We start from the raw sequence: 26,256 nt of genomic DNA, 5'->3' as shown, positions 1-26,256 counted from the left end.
ATAACTCCATCTAACTATATTAAGCTAGGCAGTTTATCACAGCTGGTGATCTTGTCCATAGTTTTTCCACAGATTAACATAGAACATGTCATATACTTATTTAGAAATATGTAGTGTGAAAGGTGGTGACTCCCTATATGCTTTAGGCATGCTTTAAAATACCTACACTAGATGATTGCCTAAAAATGCTTCCTAATAGCCTTAAATACTCAAAATGAAACCATGGAACTGTCATCACAGCAAATCACACAAGGAAAGAAAAATGATAGCAGCATTAACTGCATCAGCCACCTGCTCTATAAAGGTTATTAAAATGATGGAAACAGTATGTTGGCTATGCCATACATGCAGGCTAAAATCCCCAGCAGGTCCAATATTCCATGCTACAAGTTGTAATTTATATGCCTATAATTTATACTATACTATAATTTATAAAACATTTATCAAAACACCGGCTGGAAAAGACTGGCTACTGACTGAGGTACTCTAATTCCTTGTTCTGCGGCTACTTATTTCTTTAGTCACAACTTGACAAAAGGATTTTGGCACCAAAAGCAGGACTTTGACAAATGCCTGTGTGTGCTCCTTGATAAGCTCAGGACTGCCTTGACCCTGGCAGCAATAATCAGCCCAGTCTCTATTTTTTAGCGATGCCTCAATTCCACTGGGAACTCTTTGCCCGGGGGATGGGGTCCTATAAACATAATACGCCTAACACACCTATGGGAACCTGTGCTATGCTCGGTGCAGCTGCAGTCACTTTTATTCAAACACAGGAAGAAGAAAAGGAGCAGGAGAAGGAGGTGGTGGTAATGTCCTCTTCATAAGCAGTATTTTAGCATGCAGGAGTTTAAAGGCAGTCCTAAACAAACCTGCTCTCCCCTGGTCCTGAAAAACACCCTAATGACCCAGCTGCAGGCAGTACCTGCGCAGAACACACCCCATCCCTCCTGCTGAACTGCTCCAGTTGGCAAAAGCAATTCAATCACCCTGAGCCCATGAGCGCATCTCTCTAGCCGGGCAGGTAGTGTCTTCATGTGGGAGTCTTGATTTCAAGTTCCTGCCCTAGGGATGCCTAATGTATTTTATCCAAGAATCGTTTAAAGTAAAATAATCTGTCATATAAATGAATGGAAAAAGGCTCATTTTCAGAGCCACTGCCACTATAGATGGCCAATATAGATGAAAGTGCTTACATTTAGGCATTCTTGACTGAAAACAATGGCTTCTCTCTCTTTATGCTAAGTTTACCCATCTGTAAAGCAGACACATTACAGTTTACCTAACTCAGAGAAATGGGATAATACAACTTTGGCAAAAGAAAGGCTCCATCACATTGCTTTACTAGACATAAAAAGGTAATATGAATATATGATTTTAAATCAACATTAAGGTAGTGTAGACTCCAGGACATTTCTGATATTGCTTTGGCTGGATAATGTAATTCATTTTCTAACAGGTCTCTCACCGTGCTTGATATTCCACAGAGCCAGCCTGTGTTACAAGATGTACATAGCTGATGTGCTGAGAAAAGAAATCATAAACAACACTTTATCCTGCATTATGTTATTCATGAAAGCGTTATTCCAATCGGTGCAATCTTGAAGTATGGGTTGGATCCCGGGATCGTATAGTCATGCTGACATACCCCAAGTTGGTCTGCCTTAAACATTCTTTAATTCCAGAGGAGGAAGGTGGTGTGAAATCTTTAAGGCTGTCATATCTGGTTTAAAACTTCCTTATCATTTTTTTTCCCTTTTTTTTTCTTTCTTCTTGTGTTTTTGCATAGTTGCATAAGGAAATATCTCATTACACTATTACCCATACTTTCCTAAGAGAGCAGTCTGAGCAGGGTATTAACTGCATTGGCAGTTAGTTTCCAGGGTGGAAGTGACAGCATCTGCCTCTCTGATTGTCCCCAGCACAGGAAGTTTGGCTTTCGGGAGCTCTCAGAGCAGGCACGCAGCACTGCAAGAAACAGGAACCTCCTGAGCGAGTTTATGTTGGTTTTTTTCCAGGAGCTGGACTGAAATTTTTGTAATATGTACAAAGCGTCCACACATTCCTTACAAGTCAGCCATCACATATTTCCAGTAGCATTGTTTTCACAGGATAATCCTTAGTGATATACAAAATGAAACCTGTTATCTCTTTGATGAATGTGTTTTAAAGTCCAAGGATAAGCGTGGGTAAGCGACACAAAGAAGACAGTGAAGACTTGCAGAGCAGTGACAAGAGCTGGCAGAAAGGAAAACTAGTTTCTTTAGAAGTGGTTTCTCAGGGGTCACCTCCCAATATAATTTAACTGTACGAATCCACACTTGTGCAGTATATATAAATTAGTACTAAAACTTCATTAGACACCATCCCCAGAAATTATTTTGGAGAGGTGGATCCCAAGGTCATGCAGACATTGACCAGAAGATCTTGCTAGATCAGATGCTGAGAGCTGTCTCCCATGACAGTCCTGGATACTAAGCCACTGTTAAATGTCTGTCTTGTCACAGATTTATTCTGTATGTGCTTGAAACTGAGCATGTCACATATTTGGCAGGAAATGTAATCCCTCCACAAAGAGGATTTGATCCTTGGTGTGATCCTGCCGTTCTCAGGCAAGAATAGCTCTTGGTAAAGCCAGTGCGAGGTCTGTCCGTGTATTTCTGTTTTGAGTAAGGCACAAGACCCAAACATGGGGTTATGAGAGCAAAAGCTCCTGTCCCCAGTAATCTACATGGCCCAGATGGCACGAGAAGAGATGGGCTACAGATACAAACTGCACAGTGCACAAACCTGATGCCCACATCTGAATTCATACAGAGCAACTGGATTATTTTTTAAATTGTTTTCCGAAGCCCCAGGTGGCATGTGATGCAAAAAGCAGCACAAGAATTACCATAAAAGAGAGCAAGGCATGGCTCCTGGTTTGAACAGCACCAGACAAAATCACTGAATGAATGACAGCTTAGGGATCCTCCTCTAGAGCTGGCAGCTCCAGAATTCCCCCATGAAATCGACTCCCAGTTTTGACACTCTCTTTGACTTCCCCTGTTCCTTTCTTCTGTTCAGACCATCATGGCAGTCCTCCTCCAGCTCCTAACAGCCATGCCATGCCTTTCTGTCCTTTCTCTCTGACTGTATCACCTAGATTATAGCTAGTCCCGTCTCTCTGCCGTTCCTTGTGCTCTGGCAGTACTCCTCACGTGATGCCCCATTGCTGAAGGGTATACGTTTGGGATAAACTGCACCCTTTGCCTTAAAACCCTAGGTATGAATCTCAGCAATAGCTGGCTGAAAGTCTTCCAAGAAAAAGGGGAAGAGAGGCAGAGAGAACCTGTGGTTATCTTCTGGTATGATTGCTCTCGATCTCTTCTAAAATAATGGAATAAATATTATGACTGTAAAGATAATCTGGAACAACATGGCAATGATGCCCAATAAATAGTTTGTATTTTCAAACAACAGATCATGCCAGACAAAGGTAATTTCTTCTTCACCATTTTCTGGGTTAGCATACAGAAGGAACAGAGTGGCTGCAATATATCTGGGCTGTAATATAGCATTTGATACAGTGGCTCACAAAATCTTATTAGAAAAATAATTTATAATGTCTTGGATAAGAGTGCTGTCATGTGGATTGAAAACTGGCTGAAGGAATGTAAACAAAGGATAATGAGTCATGACAAACAGCACTGCACTGAGCTGTGAAGAGGTATCCAGTTGGGTTGCCACAGGAGTTGGTGTTAAGCCCAGTTTTATTTTACATATTTATTAATGCTCTGGAAAAAGAGATGAACAGCCTGAGAATTAAATTCACAGATGATACTAAATTACTAGATGTTGTTAACACCAATCAGGACAGAGATATTATATAGAGGGAAAGCAGAGGGGGTGGGAATGGGAAGAGTCAGAGACCGGATTTACCTATAGAAATATGTGAGGGAGGGTTTTATGCCCCAACTGATAATAATGGGAACCCCCTGACAGACCAGCCAAAAGCAGTTTACATCTGGTCTGTCAAAGGCTGGAGTGGAGAAATAACAACAATATCAGCTAGGAGATAATTATTAATTATCACATTTCCCCAAAAGATCCCAGGAAAGGCTTCACTCTCATTTTCTAGTCTCAATAAATTTCAGCATTTGGGATTTTCTAAGATTTTGTCTGGTTGCATGCTATAGAGTAGCATATAGCGATGTAATACAAAGTCATCTGTCTTCACATCACTATATTATGTTGCTTTTCTTAGGAGAAATCAGTGGTAAAAATCTCTCCATTTTCTTTGTATACCTTGTTTACTTATACTACTAACATGAAGAGAACAGAAGTAGTAAAAACTGACACAGGGGTAATAAGCTCTTTCAGGAATTTAACTCTCCATGAACAACTCAACCCCCCCCCAGTTGAACCCGCTTAGAGGTGTAAAAGCAAAAATAAATTCTCTAGCTATCTGCAGCAACTGCCTAATGGATACCACATTACAGAATGAAAGAAAGAAGATTTTTTTTCAAGCACTACACTCTGCGTGCTATGGAAAAACCTGTGAAAGTATTCCATTGTCGTAATCTATTTCAGTGAAATTATGTGCAGAGTGCTTAACTACAGCGTATTTTTATTTATTTCTTATGCATTTATAGACCACATTTGTATGATGAATTGGATATGAATCTAAATTTTGTGAATTAAGATTTTGGACCTTTTGTATAGTTTAAAGGAATTCAGATAGTTTCAATGTCTTTTAAATGTACATAGACAATATGCTCTATATACGTGTGTGTATTTTTAACGAATCTTTCCCTACTACTTTATGGCCCAAGGAGTAGAAAAATCAAAATAGACTGTAGGTCTAACCAGACTCTTCAGTTCAAATAAAATTTTGCTTCTTAAGAAAGCATTATATTACTCAAAATGAAGCCAGGCAAAATAGGAACATCTCACATAAAAATGCTTTTGAATAGTTGCAGCAAACAAAACATTCCACAAGACCTGTAACTGTTGAGAGCTGGCTTCCTATTATTTTTCTTTTTGAGTTTGCTTGACTTTGGTGGCTAGGGAAATGCAAGCTCAAGGTCAAATTATTTTCATGGTTCAATCCAAAGTAAAATTACCCTTCCATGTGGATTCTTCAGTATATGTGAGTTTACAGTATAACTTTTCACATCAGGTTATTTACGCAAAACTTTCAACTCTTCAAAAAACCTTTTTTTTTTCTTATGTCTTTTATTTAGTGGAAGACAACAGGGTTCAAAAGGTACTCAGGTTAACCACACTTCACTGTCACTCCCACAGAAAACCTTAACACACCAGCTAAAATAAAGCCACCCATTAAAGACTTCTTTATTCCCTACTTTCCTTCCTGGATGGTAAAAATTGTTGTGGAAAACTGGAGAAAAATCAACCTGAGAGGGCATAAGTAATGCACATGGAGGTGCCTTCAGGTTGCTTCAATTTATGACGGAGGACAACTTCATCAAAGGAGTGAGAACCATGTCTGGCTCCAAGTACAAATCCTGAATGCTTGAGGATCTGATTTCAGACCAGCATGGCACAGAGCAGAGTCCGTCAATGACTGCTGTAAGAGAAGAAATGATTCAGCCTTTTGAAATACCTATCATTGCCAGTGGCCACTGTTTTTTCATATAAGTATCCCCAAAGAGACTACTAAGGGAGCAAGGTTAAAAATTTCTAGGAGGAGTTTAGTTGTAGTAGTATCCAAGTAAATATAAAATTTGTTTTTGTACAATGCTATTACTTGCATGACATAAATCAATAGTGTGTGGATACTTTATTTTTTAAGGGAATGTTACATCTCATAAAATTCTTAGGACTGGCAAGGGAAAAATTCCTGGGCCTGAATCTCCTTTGATGAAAACTGGTGTAGTTACTTTGAATTTAGAGAATGCCTTTCGAAGATGATAAAAAGTCATTTCAATGGGTTCTATTCTATTATAATTTTCTCTTTTGTCTCAAGAATTGAACACATCTTTTCCATGGAATATTTGCAGAGACTTTTCCTTCCACGAAAATTTGTACAGAAGTTAAACCCAAATTTGCCTAGAAAAGTTATGTTGAGCTTGTTTCTGGCAGCAGTCGGGCAGCATCTTTCTATCTGCACAGCATTGTGATTATCTCACAAACTCACAATACTTTAATTCTGAACCATACTATTTTCCATAGAGGCAATATCCTCAGTGCTAGTCTGAATGCTCTGAATGTTAAGTGTCTGGCTCTGGCTGGATTCTCTACATTTTCTGTCCGTGAACACGTAGCACATGGCCCTTGATTACTACTTTTAAATTGATCTGTGTCTGCTATGAAAATATATTGCTTCATAAAAGTCTTTCAGAGTATCAGCTTCCAAATTAATGATTTTTCTCTCAAGCTCTGACTTTGAGAGCTTACAGTACAGAATCGTGCAGTCCAGCTACTTGAATCAAATTGAAATCCATCCATCTGCAATTCAGATCCAAATTCTTTCAGTGCTGTTGGCTCATCTCTAGCTAAAGAGCAGCTGTTGTCCTGTTAAAGTGACTGTAAATAATTCTAACTTCAAGCTTCAAGAGTGAAATTCACCCTGCTTCACTGGGGACCACTTAATCCCCAGGCCGTTCCTCGGTTTGGTCTTCAGCTGGTGGGAGCTGCATAACTCTGCTGTAATCGCCAGGGCTGTGCTGCTTTACACCAGACGAAGGTCTGGCCCTGGCAGAGTCAGCGCACAGAAGCACAGTGCTGCATCCCAGCTCTGCAGCCCACGGCGGGTACAGAGGGATGTGGGGTCATTACACCGAGCCAGAAACCCCGACTCCTTACGCTAATTGCACAGGGCGCTCGCACCTGTACACTCCAGGTGAGGAGGTCAAAAAGGCTAGGGTTTCTTTCTCGTGCTGTGACCGTCTCTCGTTTTTCATCCCCAGTGAGCCTGTTACTGTGCTTTTTGGGGGGTTACAGGTGTTCTGTAACACAAACAGTACCACATCACAGAAAGTCTTGTTTACAGCGGAGATTCAGTAAAGCGTCTAAAGGAAGAATTTTCCAATGAAAAGAGATGGGCCCTAACCAAGAAGGAAGGTGCTTGTTGTTAAAGCAACTACATCAGAATAGCAGATGAATCATGATGTGATAGCACTATTTGAAAGGATGTTTTGAATGGAGCTGTCAGCAAGTATTTTAATAGCAAGTCTTCAATTTCTGCTTTATGGGGTTTTTAACCACCAAGAAGAAAACATAAGTAACAAGGAGGGATTTAGGAATTGTTTAGTGTTTGGCTGTTCAAAGAAAGAAAAAGAGCCCTACGCATGCATTGCAGCTAATGAAAATTGCCATTATGGGTTTTTTTTCCTCCATTTGCGGATGTTAAACACTGTAATAATGCAAAGTCCTTATGATTTTCTAAATCTTCTCAATAAGGAGGATATTATCTACTTATTTAATTACCAAATCTCCGATGGCAAGGAGCTGCTACCACCAGCAGCTCCAGCTCATTCACATAGTTCCCCTCCCTAATTAGAGGGTCTCTGCAGTTAAAAATAAAGTAATAAATCAATCAAAAGCCCAAACTGCCAATAGATGATAGGAAAAAAAAAAGCACTTCAGGGACAGATTTTCAATCGCTCAGCACCCACAACTGGGATTATTCTTTTGAAACAACGTAGTCCTGCTTTAGGCACCTAGGATAGAGCCAGACAGTTCAAAAGTGCTTAACATAGATTTCTTTGGAAAATCCACCCCTAACTGTGGCTTTGTGTTCTACAGCCATTGTGGCTTGCAAGAGTCAATCGCAAGTCACCTCCCTGTCAGAGGAAAGTCATCAGCATCACCCCTTCTGCAGGAAACTATAATAAAATACATTACCATACTCACCTGTGCTCTCGCCATTGCTTACTGCAACAAGAACAGAGGCAACAGGTTATCAAGAGACTATTTTTACCACGCTGCCAGTGAAAGCAGCAAGAGCCCTGCACTTGGATTTTTGTTGCAGCACTCAAAACCAGACCTGCTATTGCAGCACAGACCCCTTACTAGTTTGAGTATCAAGCTCAAACTTGAATGCTGCTGTCTGCATGGCATTCCTTGAAGGTAATGTGCCATTGTCAGGTTAAAAGTTTTCTGACTGTTCATCAGTCTAAGGCCAAAACTTAAGTAATAATTCAAGAGCACTTTACAGCTAATAAAAGCTGAAATAGCTTTCTCTGAGAACAGAGAATACAGCCCAGAAGCCTTTTAGCACATCCCTCCCCTCCAACAAGAAGCATTTGGCGGTATTAGCATACTACCTGTTTATTCAAGAGGACGTACAAAAAGTTCAGTTAACAGTTCTTTTCTTTGCAGCCCACAGCTGTGTAAATATTATCCCAGGCTCTCCTTTGACATCCCTCTAAGACTCAGCCCTCCTGTGCAAAATGATACAAATGGAGCTCAACACTTCTGTAGCCCACCACTGTGTCCCGACACACCTAGGACTGAATATCTAGCTTCTCCTGTGAGAGCAGTGATGCTGTATGATGTACCCCTGAAGCGACCTCATTTTCTAAAGACAGCTTTACTAAAAATTTCCTAGATTTTAACCATGGAGCTGAGTATGATGAAAGTTTTGTGGAATCAAAATACCAAGATTTTCATGACAACCCTAAAAAAGCAGCCAAATCGCAGCTCTGCATCATTTACAACTGCTCCCCCGCATAGTTTCTATTTTGGTTGGCCCAGACGAAAAGCTGTGTTAAGTTTTAGAAACTTCTCCCCATCTCTCCTTTCAAGTCAATACACTTTTGAAGGCTATTTGCTTTTCCCATTTTCTCTGTAGTAGTTAAGCAGATGAAATTCTTTCTTATGCACCAGATATCCCTTACACAATGGGACAGAAATATTGATATTTTTATATTGCACAGTGGGTCATACTTATGAATTGATGCATGCTTTATCATAGCTCTAAATAATGAAATATTTTGGATAGGTACAAAGGGCCTGAACCTGTTCAACTGAGTGCCTCCAGCTTCCACTGATCTCCCTTCTGAACTTCTTACAGGCTGATTTTGAAAAGGTAGAGCTTCCTCAGGATCAATGCTACCCACCAAAATGATTTATTCAAGACAAGAAGTAAGGCAAGGACTCCACTGTACTTCCACCTACTCCATTCCCATCACCACAAAGAACTAATGCAAGGCTCAGAGCTCCTATTTAGGCCTGCAGAGCTCGGCTGAACTTCTCTTTCAGTTCTTGCCAACATTCTGAAGAGCTTCTCTGGCATTTTTTTAGGGCCTCTGATGTTACAGAGATCAGTGATGAAGACTTTCATGTGACGCAGAGATCACTGCTGCAATAACTCCCTGCCCCCCATGACACTCCTGATGCAAGCTGTGAGCCAGGGCTGTGTTGCCCTTAGCCCATTTGAACTTTGGGGATACCCAAAAGCCATTACAACATTAGGAGGGCAGTGAGGGTCACTGGCGTCTCTCCCAACGTGGGACTGAACATGAGAAGACAGGGCAACAGTCGTGGGAATGGACCTGCAGCTCCTCTGCGCAGATGGGGCGGGAGAGAAGCAGCGGTGTCCTGTAGGTGCAGGACGAATTCACCTTTTCTCTTAGTCTGCCTTTGGTAAGTTTCTGGGAATGAAAACTGCAATACCTCAGCCTAATTTCACATTCTTTAAAATTGAGATTCAGACGCTTTGCCACAAATAAATATTAAATATATAAACATGCAAGTCACCATCTATGCTTATGTTCTCCCTCACTGTAACTTATGTAGATTGCTGCCTATGTGCATAGCTTTCATTACAAATAAAACATAAAAGCCAATGCATATCCTGAAGAGCTATTTTTCTTTATTGCCACACCATTACATGAAGCCTACTAACATAAACAAATATTGGACTCAGCTGTTTTTGAGCAAATAACCATTTATTGTCAAGGCTTTTCAGGAGCTTTCATTTTCCTTTTTGAAAAACATGATCCTGTGCCAACGTAACAAATGTGCAACATTAAGTAATAAGCAAAATAATGGGACACCCTGCCACACTAGTTTATAGACAACTTTAGACTGTCACAGTTGTACAAGTCTAAGCTAAGACAGAAACCCGGTTAAATAAAGCAGACTTATTAAATCAAAAAGACACCAGCAGAGTCCCTTGGGGCATAGCTGCTGTTTCTAAACACTACAACTGGCCTTTCGAGCAGGAGGATGCACAGGAATAACAGTCCAAGGGCAGAGCAGCCCATGTGCTGCTCTCTCCTCCCCGCCACTGGAACAGCATGCGGGAAAGCACAACCAGAGAGCCTTTTCCCTGTATCATCTCCTGGCACAGCGGCAAAGAGCACAGGACAGAGCTGTCTCAGCCCTAAATGAGCAGCCACGCTTGCGGTGGGCAGATAGATGAAAGGAGGATCCCCCGCGCCTCTGCCATGCAGACCTGCCTGCTCGCTCTGTCCGCTACACGGCAGCCAGTGAAGCTCCGGCCCCTGCTGCTCACTAAACGTTAATTCCACCAGAAGTCTCCATTTTGAAGTTATCGCGAATCTCTTAAACTTAGCCCGAAGTAATCGCACAACCACCTATCCATTAGACAATGAACAGAGATTATTCAGCTTCCTTGTACCACAGCAAAACAGCAGCTTCCTTCCTGCCAGTGATTGTGGTTGTGATTAACTGCGCAGTTCAAGGTGAAAGAAGAATGCGGTTCCAGGCGTATATGGCTTCCTTTAACCTCAGCAAAACACAGTGCCAGATATTTCAATTAGTGTGTACCAAGGTCACAAAATCAATTTCTTATCGCCAAAAAACACACATACTCTAAATTTCATTTTCAAGCCATAATCTCTAAATTAAATCTGTGTACCTAAAAAATATACTGTGCAAAACTGCAGTCCTTCAGCCCCCTCCTCCTCCTTCTGCAGCTCAGCAGCATTTTCACAAACATCACCTGGCTTTGTGCTCTATATTTAGAGCACAATGTTTGGTTAGATTCTAATCTTCTTGGAGAACGTCATTATCTCTTTCTTTGGCAAATAGAGGCCCAAAGTGTCAATTACCTTCTTAAAGTCTTTCATACACACAGGGCTGAGCGAGGTTTGATATTCTGTCTGCCAACAGCTCAGTTGGCAATTTTTCACAGTCATACACAGAAAAATTGTGCACCACCATATCATCCTAGATAAATTACACATTTCAAATGAGGTTACAGACAACTTCACCACTCCTGGCCAGTTTATTCTAGAAGAGGAAAACAAACAAAAAAAAGCAAAAACAATCCTAAAGGGAACACTTTTCTACTCTTCAACTCTATGACTTATTGAACAGAGACAAAAGTAAAATGAATGTGTCACATTGGTGGGATATTATATGTAAATCAATGTAGCGGTGCAGAAATGACATCATGGTCTCTTATGTGTGTAATGCCTTATGATACTTTCCTTGTTACGTGGGTAACACTAACTTCATAGCCCCAAGGGCAGCTGCAGAATCTGATGGCGGGCTCTAGCGTGTGCAAACCTAGGTACAGAAGATGTCTCAAGGAAATGGAATTTATGGAAGCAATTTCTTTCCAATAAATCCCGGTCTTTCCTTAGCAAAAGCTAATTTCAACTATACAACCACAGAATGAGTAAAACTGACAATTTTGAGATTGCTTTGCATTTTTTTCATGGAAAAGGTTACTTTTTATTCACATACCTACTTTATATAGGTCCCTGTGTACACAATTGTGTACGTTTAATATACATGTATGAGTATAACTGTTCTGGAAATCTGTTCCACCCTTTTACTTTAAACCAGCAATTGAGAAGAATGCATTGTTACTGTTGGACCTTTTGGGACTGCTTCAGATGCTAGAGATACAGGAAGTGAATCATATCTCTAGTAAACACAAAATAAGCAGACTCTGAAATAATAAGTTTAAAGCTACTTAAACAAATTTTCCCACATCCTCTAAACATGTAACATGTTGATTGATTCTTAGTACCATAAAGCAGGATGAAAAGAGTATTTTCTCAAGAAAGGAAATTAGCGTTACTTGGCTAGGGTTAAAACACATTTTGAATTAAACATATAAGAAACCATCCACGTGCAGCTGATCAGCTTGAACGTTTGGGTACATTTTTGAGAGAGACAAATAACTCTTTTCTACCACATCATCTACACGCATTTTTAAAACTCTTTTTAGATGCAAACAGGACTAACTTAAAAAAGAGACTGGATACAATTAAAGATGTAACAAGAGGAAGTTTTGTTTCTTCCTGGCCCATTCAAAAAATGCATTACTGTATTTTAGTCATGCTCAAAGTAACATTTCAAGAAAATGTAAACAAAAACCATGGAAAAAAAGATAGAGCTGCTTTTTTGGGGGGGGTTAAATCTGTGAATGTAATGAGTCTATCATGGGCTTGGTCCAAGGTTTATCAAAGGCAGGGTCAATCCTACAAATGGTTATAGTGGGCTGTATCTCTGGCCCAGGCAAACTGTATTTTCTGGCAGTAGGAAGGAGAGCTAACCCTCTGAAGATTTCTCTCTGTCTCATTCAAGTGAGAAACTAGGAGGGATTTTTTCATATGAGTGAGAAAACTGGATTTGGCACTTTGAATGCATAAAACGTCAAAATTTTATGGATCAGCCATTTACAGAGGTAAGACAATTGGAGTAAGACAGCCTCCACTGTGTCTTATTCAGCGGGATCGTATTGTTACTTCAAACATCCTGCACTGCTTTCCATCTGACTAATGTTCTCATATATCACCAGGCACTGTTATAACACACTCTCCCCTTTCAAGTTCCCCATCTACTCTTAAGGCTTCAACTAAAACATACTTCCAATAGTAGCTAGTTACAATAAGCAATTTCAGTTATAAAAAGTGAAGTCAACTCTACAAAAACTGTTTCGACTAACAATGTTAGCCAAGGGTATGGCTATTTTCAGGAACATAAACATATCTCTGTCTTTTGCAACTGGAAGGCAACCATGCAACAGCTGGTTAGTCCCCAGTAGTCTACACACATCATAGACATCAAACCCTTCCCAAATTCACAGAATAGTGTAACATCTTGCACATGAAAAAGCAAAAGCTGTACATAAAGCTGTCGATCCCCAAATGGCCAGGACCCTGCTATGTTAATCTGTACCTTAACACCCACGCTTTCCCAGGCAAGGGGACTGTCATGCACCAGAATATCAAATCCTCCTGGCTAATTTGTCCAGGCTTTTCAATTCCATGACCTGTCTACAGGTTTGATCTTGGAGTGGCATCAAGATACCTCAGCTGGGTAACACCGCACAGCTCAGGGGTCCATCTCTGCACTTCAAGAAAAGGTGAAAAACATTCAGCTATATTATGACCGATGAAGACACGGAAGGGAAGAAAACTTTCTGTCCCCTGGAGAGGAACCCTGAGGGTGTGGGCTTAATTAAATATAATACCTATATATGCAACAAACAGGATGGTGCCTCCTAACCCTTCTTAGGATCACCAAAAAGCCAGACACGTAAACTTGGAGTAGGAATTCTGTATTCAAAGATTACTTCTGCCCTTTCACACAGCCCACACTCTGGTTTTACCATGCTCCACCCTGAAACCATGCAAAAGATCCAGAAGAATTTCAAGGCAAAGCGGCAGAGAGTAGGAGACACAGGAGGAGGGGGGGAAAGGAAAAAGGGTAAGGAAGAGTGAGAGATGAGCCCAGAGGCTATGAGAAGCATGTCAAAAGGGCTCAGAATCAGCGGTCTGCTTTGGCCTCCTGCGTAGCACATCCCAAGTTTTCCAAGCTGTCACCCACTGTGTTGAGCCCTGTTATTTGTGTTTGGCTAAGGCATATCTTTCTCCTGCTGTGCTATGCTAGAGCAGCTGCAATTTGCCTTTTTATAGCTTGTGGTAACTGATAGCAGTGAAATGAATTTAGGAAGTGTGTGGATTGGATCTTCCGTATCAGTGATTTCAGACTATTTGGTAAACACAGAAGTGACATCCAGTGATGTATGCCTGCTGGTAAGAAAAAAAAAAAAATTCTCCTCTGGTGAATCAGCAATTTGGATTAGATCATTTTCTATTGAAGGACACTTCTGGATAGAATGAAATTATTATACACAGTGGTTTTACAGGGTCATGTTAATTTGAAAAGTAAAATTTCCCTCAAAACTATACACCAGTTGGGTGTTGCAGAACGGCAATGGTGACACCAGTGAATCAAAACAAATTCAGTGACTGCAGTAAAAGTTGATGATGGGACACAGTGACATCACTTTAGAGCAAGGAGCTGATGTCTCACAGGAAAGGTCCTTTTTACAGCTGGCAAAAGCCAGAGAGTTGGTCGTATGACCCTCAGTAAAACAAGAAAATATGTTTATGTTCAGATATTGAGTAGGCTTTGAATTTGATTCAGCTGAGTTTACACAAATTGCCTTGTGTTCTAACAGGAATTCTGTATTTTAATATAAAATACCACTTTGCACTGATGTATTTTTTGCCTCTGGAAAATGATAAATCCTCCTACACTGCACTTCAGAAAGAGTCAGTGCCTTACTTCAGTACAAAGTTTGCCTGATAGCCTAAGTCCCTGCTCACTATTTCTGGAAGAGCTGTAACTATTTTACAAGTAAGACTGATTATTTTTGCAGTATAATTTGCAAGTGACATTTACAAGGGAATATTGTGAGGGGATATCTGGAAGGGATATTTTGTTCAGACTTTTCCTGCTTGCCTCCCTACCCTCCTGGAACAAACAGCACTGCTTCATTTTCCTTCCGTATTTTACAAAGTTAAAGTAAACACTGTGATCACACTGTTTACTTTAATTTCCTGCAGTGTGCCAGCAAAGCAGCAAATTGGCAGTCAGCAATCAAGAAGCAGCCAGTATTGAAACAGCAGAGCTGCTTAGGAAAGCATCAATGATGCCAACTCATTTTTCCCTGTTTTAAAAATAAAATATTGGCTTCTATGAAGTTTTACTTCCACCACAGTCTTCTCTAAAGGATCTGAAATTTTCTTTGTTTCCTTTAATTTTCTTTTGGAAGAAAGCTGAGATCATGAGCAACATCTAATTTATATGGCTGACTCTTTTTATATAAAGAAATAGATTTACAAAAGTGGCAAATATACACTATTTATCTGTAAAAAATCCATGGCAATTTTGTACAAGAAGAAGTTCACTTGACTATAAATCAGTCTTATCTGGATATATTTTTATTTTTATGCCAGGAGCTCTAGCTGTGCTACTTCAATTAGGTATATGATAATGTGAAGCTAAAGCCTCATGCATTACATTCAGAATACACATCTGCCCAAGAACGGAGTCCTACAAGGCAAATAGTTATATTTTCAGAGGCTGTTCTCTCTCATCTAATACTACATAAAGCAAGGAATATAAATACAAAAGAAGAAGTAAGAAGAATGGGATAGTATTTTGTACCTCAGAGGTGCAAAGCTTGACAAGGTGACTCATTTATGGCTTTCTGGAAGATACTGTACAGAAGGAATTTATTGCTATGTAAGTTATAATTCCAATACATAAAAGAGGCCAGATCCCACAATCACTTATTCTCCTGACTATGTGCATTCCTGCACATATTCTTACTGAAGACAATGAGATTATGAAGAGGATTAGTTTTTTGTTAGACTGGCCAAAGTATGCCTTTGGAAAGTCCAAAACATGACCTAATTTAAAGTGGTTGAAATCTTGTGGGAAAGATTGTAAGAGGATAATTATTTTAAAAGCCATGACTTTGACACCAGGAAATTAAATTCATATCTATATGTCTTTATCTATACACAGCAAATCCAATAATCTTGAGCTCTCTGCAGTCACTTAGCCAGCTGGCAAAGGGAGGAAAGTAAAAACTAACAAACCCCATTCCTAAGGTATGCTGACATCAGTGATTCATGATTCATCAATAATGGCGCTAGGAAATAAATGTAACAGGGCATTATTGCCTTTTGCAGCACAGTAAACTCAAGGGAAAATGTCTAAGTGTATCACATTGAAAAGACAGAGCTAGCAAAGAAATAACTTTTACAAGTATTTAAGAGGTGTTACAAGCAAGTGAAAGTAGAGAAACAAATGTAAACCTTTTAAAAACAAAGAGAATGTACCTATAAATAAAAGGGACAGTTTTCCAGCTGTACAAGCTTAAGAGGACTACCCTGAAAACTGGCATTTTTTGTTGTTCAACATTTTTATAAGGAGAAAGAATTTGAATTTCTTGTTCCAGAATAAACCCTCAAAACAACTGTTCTGGTTTAATAGTCTACCAGGATAAGCACAATGAAGAAGTTGGTTCTACGCTATGTGAAATTACTAATGTTGTTGACAGTAATTACGACTCTCACAACCTGGATAAATAACTAAAAGGGCAAATATGTAAACAAAACGTACGATATATACTTTTTAGAAAATGCCTCTATTAGCACATAATTGATGATCTCCTTTGAAGGTGACTGGACTATCATTGTAAAAGCTTGATTATTAACTGAAGAAAAATGGGTAGCCATCTCCAGAACAGCAGAAACACCTGCCGCTTTCACCACACAGAAGAGCAAGATCTAATACATCTTTAAACAACTGAGGCTTTGCTTTACATTTTAGTAGCTTTAAACTCTTTATTATGGGGTTTAGCCTATATTTCTAATCCTTTTTAGAGCCTACCCAACTAAAATTCAGGTTACTTGTTTATGCTATTAGAGGACTACTACACAATATTAATAATGCACCCTGTAACATGCTGCCCTAGAGAAACGTTGCCTCTCTTTCAGGGGCAACAGGCACATAGTTCTGATACAAGCTTTGCTGCTTAGCTGGAGGGTGAGTGACTTTGGTGGTTGTTGAGGTATTTTACCAGAGAAAACATTGGTCTCCTGACATGAGGCTTGCTTCAAACCATTGCCACTTAACTGCAAAGCACCACAAATACATCTAGTAGCTGGTTTGTTTGGACTGACAATGGAAATTTTATTTTAAAGATTGAGTTTCCAAACACTTAGTATAATTCTTAATAAACAATTAATTGATTCACAAGATTTGTGAATGTATATTTCACAGTATTGAATGTTCTTTAAATGATCAATAAATGTTTTTATGACTTTAGAATTTAGATTTCCCTAAGAAAATACAGGCAAAAGAGAAAGTAAGAAAAAGATACTGTATGAGAAAAAAGAACATGGAAGGTAAGAAAAATCCATCCTCAAACAAATGGATTTAATGATGCCATAATGGATACACATATAATGGATGGATTTAAGAACATCAGTAATGTCAGTGAAGAACAACAGGTATCTTTACCAAAAATTTAATTGATGATTCATAATCATAACTTTCTAGAAAAGTACAGACAATATAGTGGATACCTGGTCATGGTAGATAAGTAAGTGGCGGTTTCATTTGTTCCAGGTAGTATTGCTAAAAATTGACTTGGTTTTCTTCTTTCTCTGCATTATTCACAAGCATAGGCTCTTGACTCTGCAAACGTAATGTGCACTTAACTTTCAAATCAACCAGTTACTCATGGTAGTAAAATTGAATTAGTGCAAATACAATACTAGTGCGGTGAAGGTCATTTCTTCTTATTTTCTTTTGACCAGCTCAATAGACAAATAACGATTGACCTATATTTAGGGCAAGGTTAGCATTAAATTCAAGAAATATGTTTAGTGACTACATGACACACGATGCAAAGAAGAGGCTGAGAGAACAGTGTTTGTTCAGGCTTAAGAAGAGAAGGCAAAGGGGAAATCACACTGTTGTCTACAGCTACCTAATGGGGGGTCACGGGGGTTTATAAAGGAGATGAAACTAAACTATTATTAGAAATGTACAGTGGTAAGTGCACCATGAGAGGCAAAAGTTACAAGCTGCAACAAGAGAAACCTCAACTAGATATCAGAAAAAAGTTTTCAAAATTATGGTAGTCAGACACTGGAACAGGGGCCCAGAGAGGTGTGCAGTCTTCATCCTTGGAGATACTCAAAACTTGGCTGGACAAGGCCCTGAGCAACCTTGTCTAAGTAGGACCTTCTCCGAGTGGGGAGCTGGACCAGATGATGTCCAGAGGTCTCTTCCGAACTAAATTATTCTATGATTTTTGTGATTCCTTATTGTTTATTATTTTAGCCAGCTATATTTCTCTCTAAGCATTGCCAGCTTATAAAAGGGTAGGCAGCTTCCTTAGGAGAAAGGTCTTCGCATTCTAAATTTTCCTAAAACAAGCACACTTCCAAGTACACCATGGCAAATGAGCTATAAAAATCCAAACTAAAGGTGGGCCGCTTACCTGTGCTCGTACCAAACTGAAGTGCCTCTGTTACTTCTAAATTTCCCAAGTTGCATGAAACACAAAAACTGACCAAACAGATGGTTAATATTCATAACTACTTCTCAGGACACTGAAAAACTGACAAGATTCATATGAATTTCAGCCTGCCTGCAGCTGGGCATCGCTTTATCTAATGGTGGAAATAAATACTAGAGATATTCATAGTGGAGGACAAGTCAAAAATGAAGGCAAGGAAAATATCCTTTTCTTTGGATGGAAGATAAAGGTATCCAGAGGCAGACCCCTCTGTAGAATTTCTGGCATATTTGCCTTGCAAGCATCTGTAGTGGAAAAATTAACATTGGCCTCACACACGGGCACGTCTCTATGGAGTACCCCTCCGCCTCAGTCTTCTAGAGTAGCCCAGGAGCTGTATTATTTGATCATGATCAGCTGCTGGGAAGAGCAGCCTAGCACTACATGTGTGTGGATGAGATGTGAGGGCTGTAAAGCAGCAGTCATGCCAACTCCAAGCTTCGGAAGTCCTGAGTCACAAGGGAAATTACTGACGGTAAATCAGAGAAGATACATCAGCATCAATCATGGAAAAGGAAAGCTGGAAAACAGGTCATACTCATCTGAGTTGCACGGTATGCTATATTAAAATACTAGGCTGAGAGTAAGTTGTAGAATTTCTCAGAAACTGCTGAAGTTTTTGGCTTTGAGAACACATTAGTGTTAGGTGTTGTGACACAAAGTTTAATCCCCGAGTTAATGGGCTCTTGAGTAAGTTTTTCAAGCAAGCACATAACAGAAATGCATACAGGTAAAATCTGTTTACCGTAACAGAATCTTATGCCATCTCCTGTATATCCTTGGGAGCAATAGCAGCCTGTTGTCCCACCCCGAACTTCACACCTGGCATCTTTGTGGCATGTTATGTTGCAGCTTGCAGAAGTGCAGCCATAGTCCAGCAGACTGGAAATCAGAACTGGAACAAAGGAAAATCAAACTTGTTTCTTTATCCAAAAACTTCATTCCAAACTCTAAAACCAGATTTGGGCAAAAGGTATCCACAAAATTGCTGTATCCCAGTGAACTAAACATCATCACAGTCTCAGCTATATCGCACGATGGGGCAAGGACCACCAACTACAGGGACTTCTTTGGTAAACCCAGGGGCCAGAAACAGGACACACTGTAGATTAAGAACTTGTATGTGTGCTCAACTGGTATAAAATTGGTAAACAACATAGAAGTTACTCAGTGATCTGGGGAAAACATTTGAAAGGCTTTCAAAGCTCTCTAGTACCTTCCAGTAAGGCACAGACTGGAATTTGCACTCTGAATTATGTATTGAGTGTAATCCAAACTGCCCTACACATATCAAGTGAAAAATACCAAAGAGGGTTCCCCTGATCAGAGTTTTTATTTTTATAAGCACTTCCATACTTGCATAGCTAACACATGTGCGTGGTATGAGAGATGAAAATTACATGTCACAGTATTTACAACACTATGACATTAGGGTTTAAAAACTTATCCAAATTATTTAAAGTTAATCTCTTAAAATACTGCTTCCATGTTAGGAAAGTATTGTCTACTTTTTTCCATCCACTGGATGATTCCTAAATGGTCTAACTGCTTTCCCATTATATGAATGCATATGGTTTTTAACACAAAGAAAAAAGGAATCTCTCCCTTTGAGAAAACTAACAGCTCACTGAATAATTATACATACCCTGTAATAGGTTAGAAATGAGGCAGTTAACTTGGAAGGGAAAGTAAGTTTTCTACTTTGTACTTTATAAATTGTTAGCAAGACATAACAAAAGTCACAGAACATGAAGACCGTTTTGTATGCTCTCTTCCCCTGGAGTTCTGCTTTTCCCTACCCAAATATTATTCTGGATATTTGCTAGCCTAGTGTTACAATTACAGGTTACATTGTTTCAGGAAATCTCACCGAGGCATTGTTTTCTTGGACAAATTAAAATTTCATGAAAAATTCAAAAGACTAAAAATTACACACAATTTTTCCACAATTATATATAATCTAAATCAATTTAGGTATCACCAAGTTTAATCTTTTCCCTCTGTTTTTGAGAGAGGAGACCATCTTCCAGAGATTAAAACAGAAACCTGTGGGATTCTGTTGTCATTTTACTGTTCATAACATGTGAAATCTAAAAATCTCCCAAGCAGATGGAGAAAAAAAAAAAAAACCCAAACCAAACCCATGGAAATCCACAATATTTCTGTTTTTTACAGAACAAAACCCACAGTGATATGAAGACTGGCATTTTTGGGATTTGTTTTTGGGATGATCTTAACCATGCAATTACCGAATCTGGTAGCAGCACTGATCAAAGCTACGGGGACTTTCAGTCCCGTGTACCCAGCAGCTCTCCACCATCTCCAACCCACTCATTTCTCCTTGCCAGACCCCGCTCCCTTCCCACCTGCCACTCGCTCCCCGGGGAAGGAGATTTCACCTACCTAGGAATGGAAGCAGTTTCATTGGTGATGCTGTTGCTGTGTGGTGCCTGGTGCAGATCCCCTGTGTCACAGAAAAAAACTCCCTGCCTTAAAATGTATGACCATGTGCAAAATACGCACACATGCCTATCAGAAAAGCAACGTCCTGGCGCAGGCACAGCCCTGACACTGCCCTTTGTCCCAAGCTTCACGTTTCCAAAAGCTCTTGAGACTCACAGGCAGGGCAGGAAGGGTCAGGAGGGGCTGAGGACCTGGTCTTCTGGCAAGTAGGCAATCAATGAGAAGGGAATAAACGAGAAAGTAAAAGAGAAGCAGGAGCCTGGGTTTTGCAGGGGATATCAGAGAAGATTTGGGGGTGAGTGGGTTAGAGGAGCATGCATTAAAGGAGCTGCTTGGGAGAGTGCCTGGGACAAGGCGAGATGAAGATGGAAGGGGTGAGCTGCAGCCTGCTGGCAGGAGGAGTACAGAAGCAACTGCAGAATGGTGGAGCAGATCAGAGAGGGTGAGGAAGAAGTGAAGGAGATTAGTAACTAGGTCAGAGTTTATAAGCTCAGAGGTAACAGTCTACATGCTTCCTTCCACCTTTTCCTGGTGAGCCGAGTATATGTGAGCCCCAAGACCCATTTTTTGGAGACAGTCTTGGCTGACTGCAATCGTTCTTCCTACTGCTTTCTTCGGTTTTGAGATAGATCCTTACTGCAGCCAAACAATGTTGCTTTAAGGGCAATGGCCTGTGAGGGGGCACAGGAAATCCACTGAACTCTGCTTTGTGAGCAAAACAAAGACGTATAGGCAGGGAGGAAAGAGGCAGGAAGGCAATTGTATGGTTGGGAATCTCAGGAGCTGAAGGAGCCAAAGTTTCTATGATTTCATGGGACTGAAACAGGGTGTTGTGTAATAGGACATATTCAATATAGGCAATTTGGTAAAGGATTTGGCATGTCTTTGTGTTAAACATGAGAGCAGTTCTATCTTCATTATAGTATCCTAATTGATGAGACTTCAGCATATACTTGTATTATGCACCAACATGGCAATGTATTCTCTAATCTTGTTATGGATGACGTGCATATCATCATTTCCCAGCTTCCTGGAGATGACGACTCACATACTGAAGCATTGTAAAACTGAAGCATGATGTATGCCTGTCTTTATAGATGGAAGAAGAGGGACATGCACAAACAGGCACGCTGCTCAAGAGTGGAGAATCTCTCTAAACAAAATAAAAAGGACATGAGGCTGTTGAATATCTCATGTCTGACTAGAAAGTTTTGAGGTTGGGACTTTGGTAGGGAACGGATGGGAAAGCATCAGCCTGCTCTTAGGAATTACCTGTGGATGTGGATGTAGCAACATTTTTTCTAAACTTGTTAGGAACTATTTTCTCACTATCACTTTCCAGCTTCATGATTGCTGCTGGCTGGAGTTCAACGGGTTAAACTCTAGTCAGGCCAGGGAGGTGTGAGGCATGTAGAAATAGCACGTAGGTGTCTAGCTGGCATAAAATATTTCTGTAGCACCTTGGCAAAGAGAGAGGAAGCTCCAGTAACCGGATGTTAATTTTCGATGAACTGCAGAATAATGAACAAAGGGTCCAGGTGTAGGAAGACTGTTTTTCTCCCGTTTGATTTTGTGAGGGGGGGGAGGACTTAAAGGGGAAGAGAGGAAGGGACTAGGAGTTAGTTTGTTTTGCTAAGTTTTCCCGTAATCTAATGCACAGAGACACAGAGGAACAGAAAGTCAGATGAACTGAGGGGAGTTTTGATCTGCATGTCCTGTCCTTCATGCTGACGTGCGCTGTATTGCAAACTTGGCTTGTCTGAACTAACTTACAGATCCTGCTGCTAAATTTCAGTGGACTAATAAGGGCTGGGTCTGGATAGCCTATAACGCAGAAATTATATCTTATTGCTCTGTGTCTTTTTACTCCCCAAAATCAAGCTAAGAGATGTTTAATAATAAGCAAGTGGAGAGAGCAAGAAGTTACAACCTAAAATTCAGATCTTAAGAGCTGGAAACATATTTTGGAAAAGCCGGACATGTACATTTCAATTTCCTCTAGACATCAGTTTTCTGCAAGGGGTGTTCAGATAGACTGTTTGGAGAGCAATTTCATGAATCATAGTAATAGTAAATTTATAGTAAAAACTTTAGTTCCTTTTCTGATTGGAGGCCTAAGGACACAGGAGAAATTGTGGATGACTCAGAAAAAACCCATAATCTCACTATAAGAAGACTAATGCCTCTTTCCCTTTTTGCTAGAAAAGCACATGAAGACTTGCTTTTTAGTAGTCAATAGTTCAAACTTATCGAGGGGACTATGCCAATCACATCAGGATACTTTCCATCTGGAATAGTATTGCTGAACTGCTTACTCCACTCACAGGTATAGTGGACAACATCAAAGGCAGTGCATAGGTCTAATTAGCAAATGGTTTACATTGTGAGCAGCAGTAGGTGCGGAGGGAGTATATAAAGAAGAAAAATGTGGAAGAACAGAGCAAGGACAGAAGAAGGAAGGTTAGGTCAAGAGGAACTCTGGGTGATAAAAGGAGCTTCGATCAGATTTAGAAGGCAATAGGGAGACAGTGAAGAAGAGGGATTTAGGAATATCTTAATGAGATCTCAATACTGGGAGCAGTGGATTACTTTTGCATTAGACTACTTTAAAAACTGGCTAATGTGAGTGTCATTTAGAGGCTGAAGACAGCAAGGTCGCAGTAGGCATGGATGTGGAGAAGGATGGACTTGACAAAGATTTTATGGGGAGAATGAAGAGGAAAGGGGAGATTTCTGAGACATTTTGGAGATTAAACCAGGAGGATTTACTGATAATATCTATTGGCATATAGGGATAAGGAGTTAAACAAGTGGAGATGAGCAGGTGAACACATGAGAAAGCAGACACTTTCAAATTTGTGCTGTCAAAATTTTCAAAATATGCTGAGAAAAAAATACTGAGGTGTCATAAAACTGAAGTATTGATGGGTGCCTGTCTTTATAGGCAGGGAGGAGGGACATGCACAAACATGCATATTCCTGGAAGACTAGAGAATGTGTCTGAACTAAATAAAAAGGGTACAAGAATGTGGAATGTCAGTACTGCAGAATCCATCCCTACTTGCCTCAAAATAAAGAAGCATTAAAAATAAATGGTTTGTGGAAACACTCCACAAGATAGCCTCTCAATTCTTACACATGGGAAGCAAAGCCCCAATTCTATACTTAAATATGTTGTTGGTTTTATAAATGGGCTCATTTATCTTTGCAAGACTGAGTTAGGAGGGCATAAGTAAATGAATATACACAGGTTAACATGCTTGACTTCAAACCACACATTTTTGATTACTGATCACTGTGATTACAATATCTTATGTGTGACTGTAGAATTCTCAAGTTGATTTTTTTGCTGGTAAACTGATAGGAAGACATCAGCTTGCTTTTAGAAATTACTGGATATTTTCCAAGCTTTGCATCATGAAGAAATGTATTTATTCACAGTGGTTTTAAAGGTAATTGGGGTGCTGATTGTGCTGACAATGCTATGAAACTAACACCCACAGCTGATGAAGGAGGGAAGTTAACACTTCCTAGAGCTCAGTCTTATGTAGCTTTCAAAAGATAAATACAGATAAATATAGAGGGACTGCTTTCATTCCAGAAACTGCTTATAGTACCAACAAAGGAGCAAAAACTGAACAGAGCTGATATTAGGTGTGTTTCTTTTAAATGAACATAGGCATGATCTACTGTATTAAAGATATTTATTGCTTTGGTGTGATCAAATCTGGACTGCTAGCTGGATATATACCAAAGAGTCTCACCACATTTGCAGTTTTACATTACAGTGGGGAAAAACAAGTGTGGTAAATCAGGATATATATTTCTTTCTCAAATTACAAGTTAAGTATGCTAGTAGATACTTAGTAAGAGCCAAAAGATATCATCTGATGGGCATCTTACAAATGTATCTGCCATAGGTTGTGGACCCCACTTTCAGACCACTGTGGATCATCGTGAGAGGGGATGGTGAAAGTGTGTATCAGACTGAGAGATCCTGAACACTCCAGGTAGGGTTCACACATCTTCAGCTTCCTTCCTGTTGAGTTCCACATATATTCAGCACCCTCAGACTCCGGTATCTAACCCTTCAACAGTGTGCTCCAATATAATCCACTCTGTATGTGCAGAACAGCCACATGCATGTACATGCACATACTCACACATTTATCTCTATCACATGAGCACATATATGTATCTGTTCCTGAATTGGGCTGGTAAATATTTAATGCCAATAATAAAAAGATCATCATGATCTTTCCTTTCAGCCTTTGCTTTTTTTGACAAATGAGTGTTCACTTGAATTGCCAGGTTTGCTGCCAAATGGAAAATGGGATGTAAAACAGACTGAGGATGCACAAATACCTTGGATAAAGCTTTTTGTCTGATGTTTGCTGGCTTTTTTTATTTTCTAAATATCAAATTAATTTATTGGTTTCAAGCCAAATCTTATCACTTCAAGAATTTAGATGATCTTTATACTACTTCAGAAATGTTTCATTTATCCTAGTCACTAGAGCAATTATAGCTTTTTTTCCTAGTCAATAAAATCTGGATACAATTGAAAATGTACTTAAATGTCAGATCAAAATAATGAATTTCCATGCTTGGTTAAAATTATTTTCAAAAAAAAAATCCAGGGAAAACATTTTTCGAACACAGACTAGTCTATCATAGAGCAGCCTTCCTCAGAGGACTCAGCCCCAAAGTAGTGTTAGCATCTGTTTTATAACGGCCTCACCTCACCTTCCTGTCTGAGTGCCTCATGAATCCTTATCATTTTATGTGCAAACATCATATTCCATCTGAGCATACAGGGCTGAATATATCTCTTGGGAAGATGTAACTCTAGGCAATTCTGAAGCAATAAACACACAAACACACATTAACATATGCATGCACACATCCTACTAAATCTGCGTAGCTATGTCCATCTGAAAGAAATTGCACATTTCAGTGTTCAGAGCCAGTTTCTTTCTGCTCTTTGCTTTACCTTGGATGAAGTAATGAAATGAGGGAATTTAAAGTGAATGCAATGTTTCTGAAAGCTGGATTAACTGCCCTGAAATTGGGCTCTGTTTCCACATCTGCTATAATACAGAAGAGATGTAGAGACTGAGTATAAAGAGCCTCACAGCTAAAAGGGATAAAGTAATTCAGTTTCCATGTCTGTTTATGTTCTCCTGGGACTGGTCATGCTACGGTAGTTGTAATGATAGTCACATCTCTGCAGGAGGGATAGAGTGAACCCCATGAATAATTACACCAATGAAATGCCAGATTACCAGTTGCTTTTAATCCACATTCATTTTATACCAGAACATTAGAAGTGAAGGGCTCTTACAGTGCAGTGCTAACATGTTAACCACCAGATAACCAGACTAGCTCCTAGAAGACTGCAATTGCCTTTTCTTTTTTTTACTTTCATGAGAGAAGAGTTCTGACACTTCTCATTCGTCTGTCATACAGTCTTA

At 39.8% G+C, this 26,256-nt stretch overlaps 1 protein-coding gene across 3 annotated transcripts in view; it reads right to left on the bottom strand.

The window, feature by feature from the left end:
- The window catches only part of ADGRL4 (adhesion G protein-coupled receptor L4), a 76,778-nt gene extending 55,343 nt beyond the window's left edge, over positions 1 to 21,435 (bottom strand). Inside the window, exons 1-3 of one of the 3 annotated variants that reach the window (XM_052801620.1) lie at positions 20,939 to 21,435; positions 20,723 to 20,783; positions 19,065 to 19,214 (exon numbers count right to left, since the gene is read on the bottom strand). In XM_052801620.1, the coding sequence (XP_052657580.1) occupies positions 19,065 to 19,214; positions 20,723 to 20,744 (172 nt within the window). In that variant the 5' untranslated portion in view covers positions 20,745 to 20,783; positions 20,939 to 21,435. The remainder of the gene's footprint in view (positions 1 to 19,064; positions 19,215 to 20,722; positions 20,784 to 20,938) is intronic. The other 2 variants (XM_052801621.1, XM_052801619.1) reach the window with 2 other exon arrangements.
- Positions 21,436 to 26,256: the final 4,821 nt, after the last annotated feature.

Source organism: Harpia harpyja, chromosome 11, assembly GCF_026419915.1.
Source record: "Harpia harpyja isolate bHarHar1 chromosome 11, bHarHar1 primary haplotype, whole genome shotgun sequence".
Classification (NCBI taxonomy): Eukaryota; Metazoa; Chordata; class Aves; order Accipitriformes; family Accipitridae; genus Harpia; species Harpia harpyja.
Note: the sequence above shows the minus strand (reverse complement) of the source record. Positions and strands in the feature narration are given on the sequence as shown.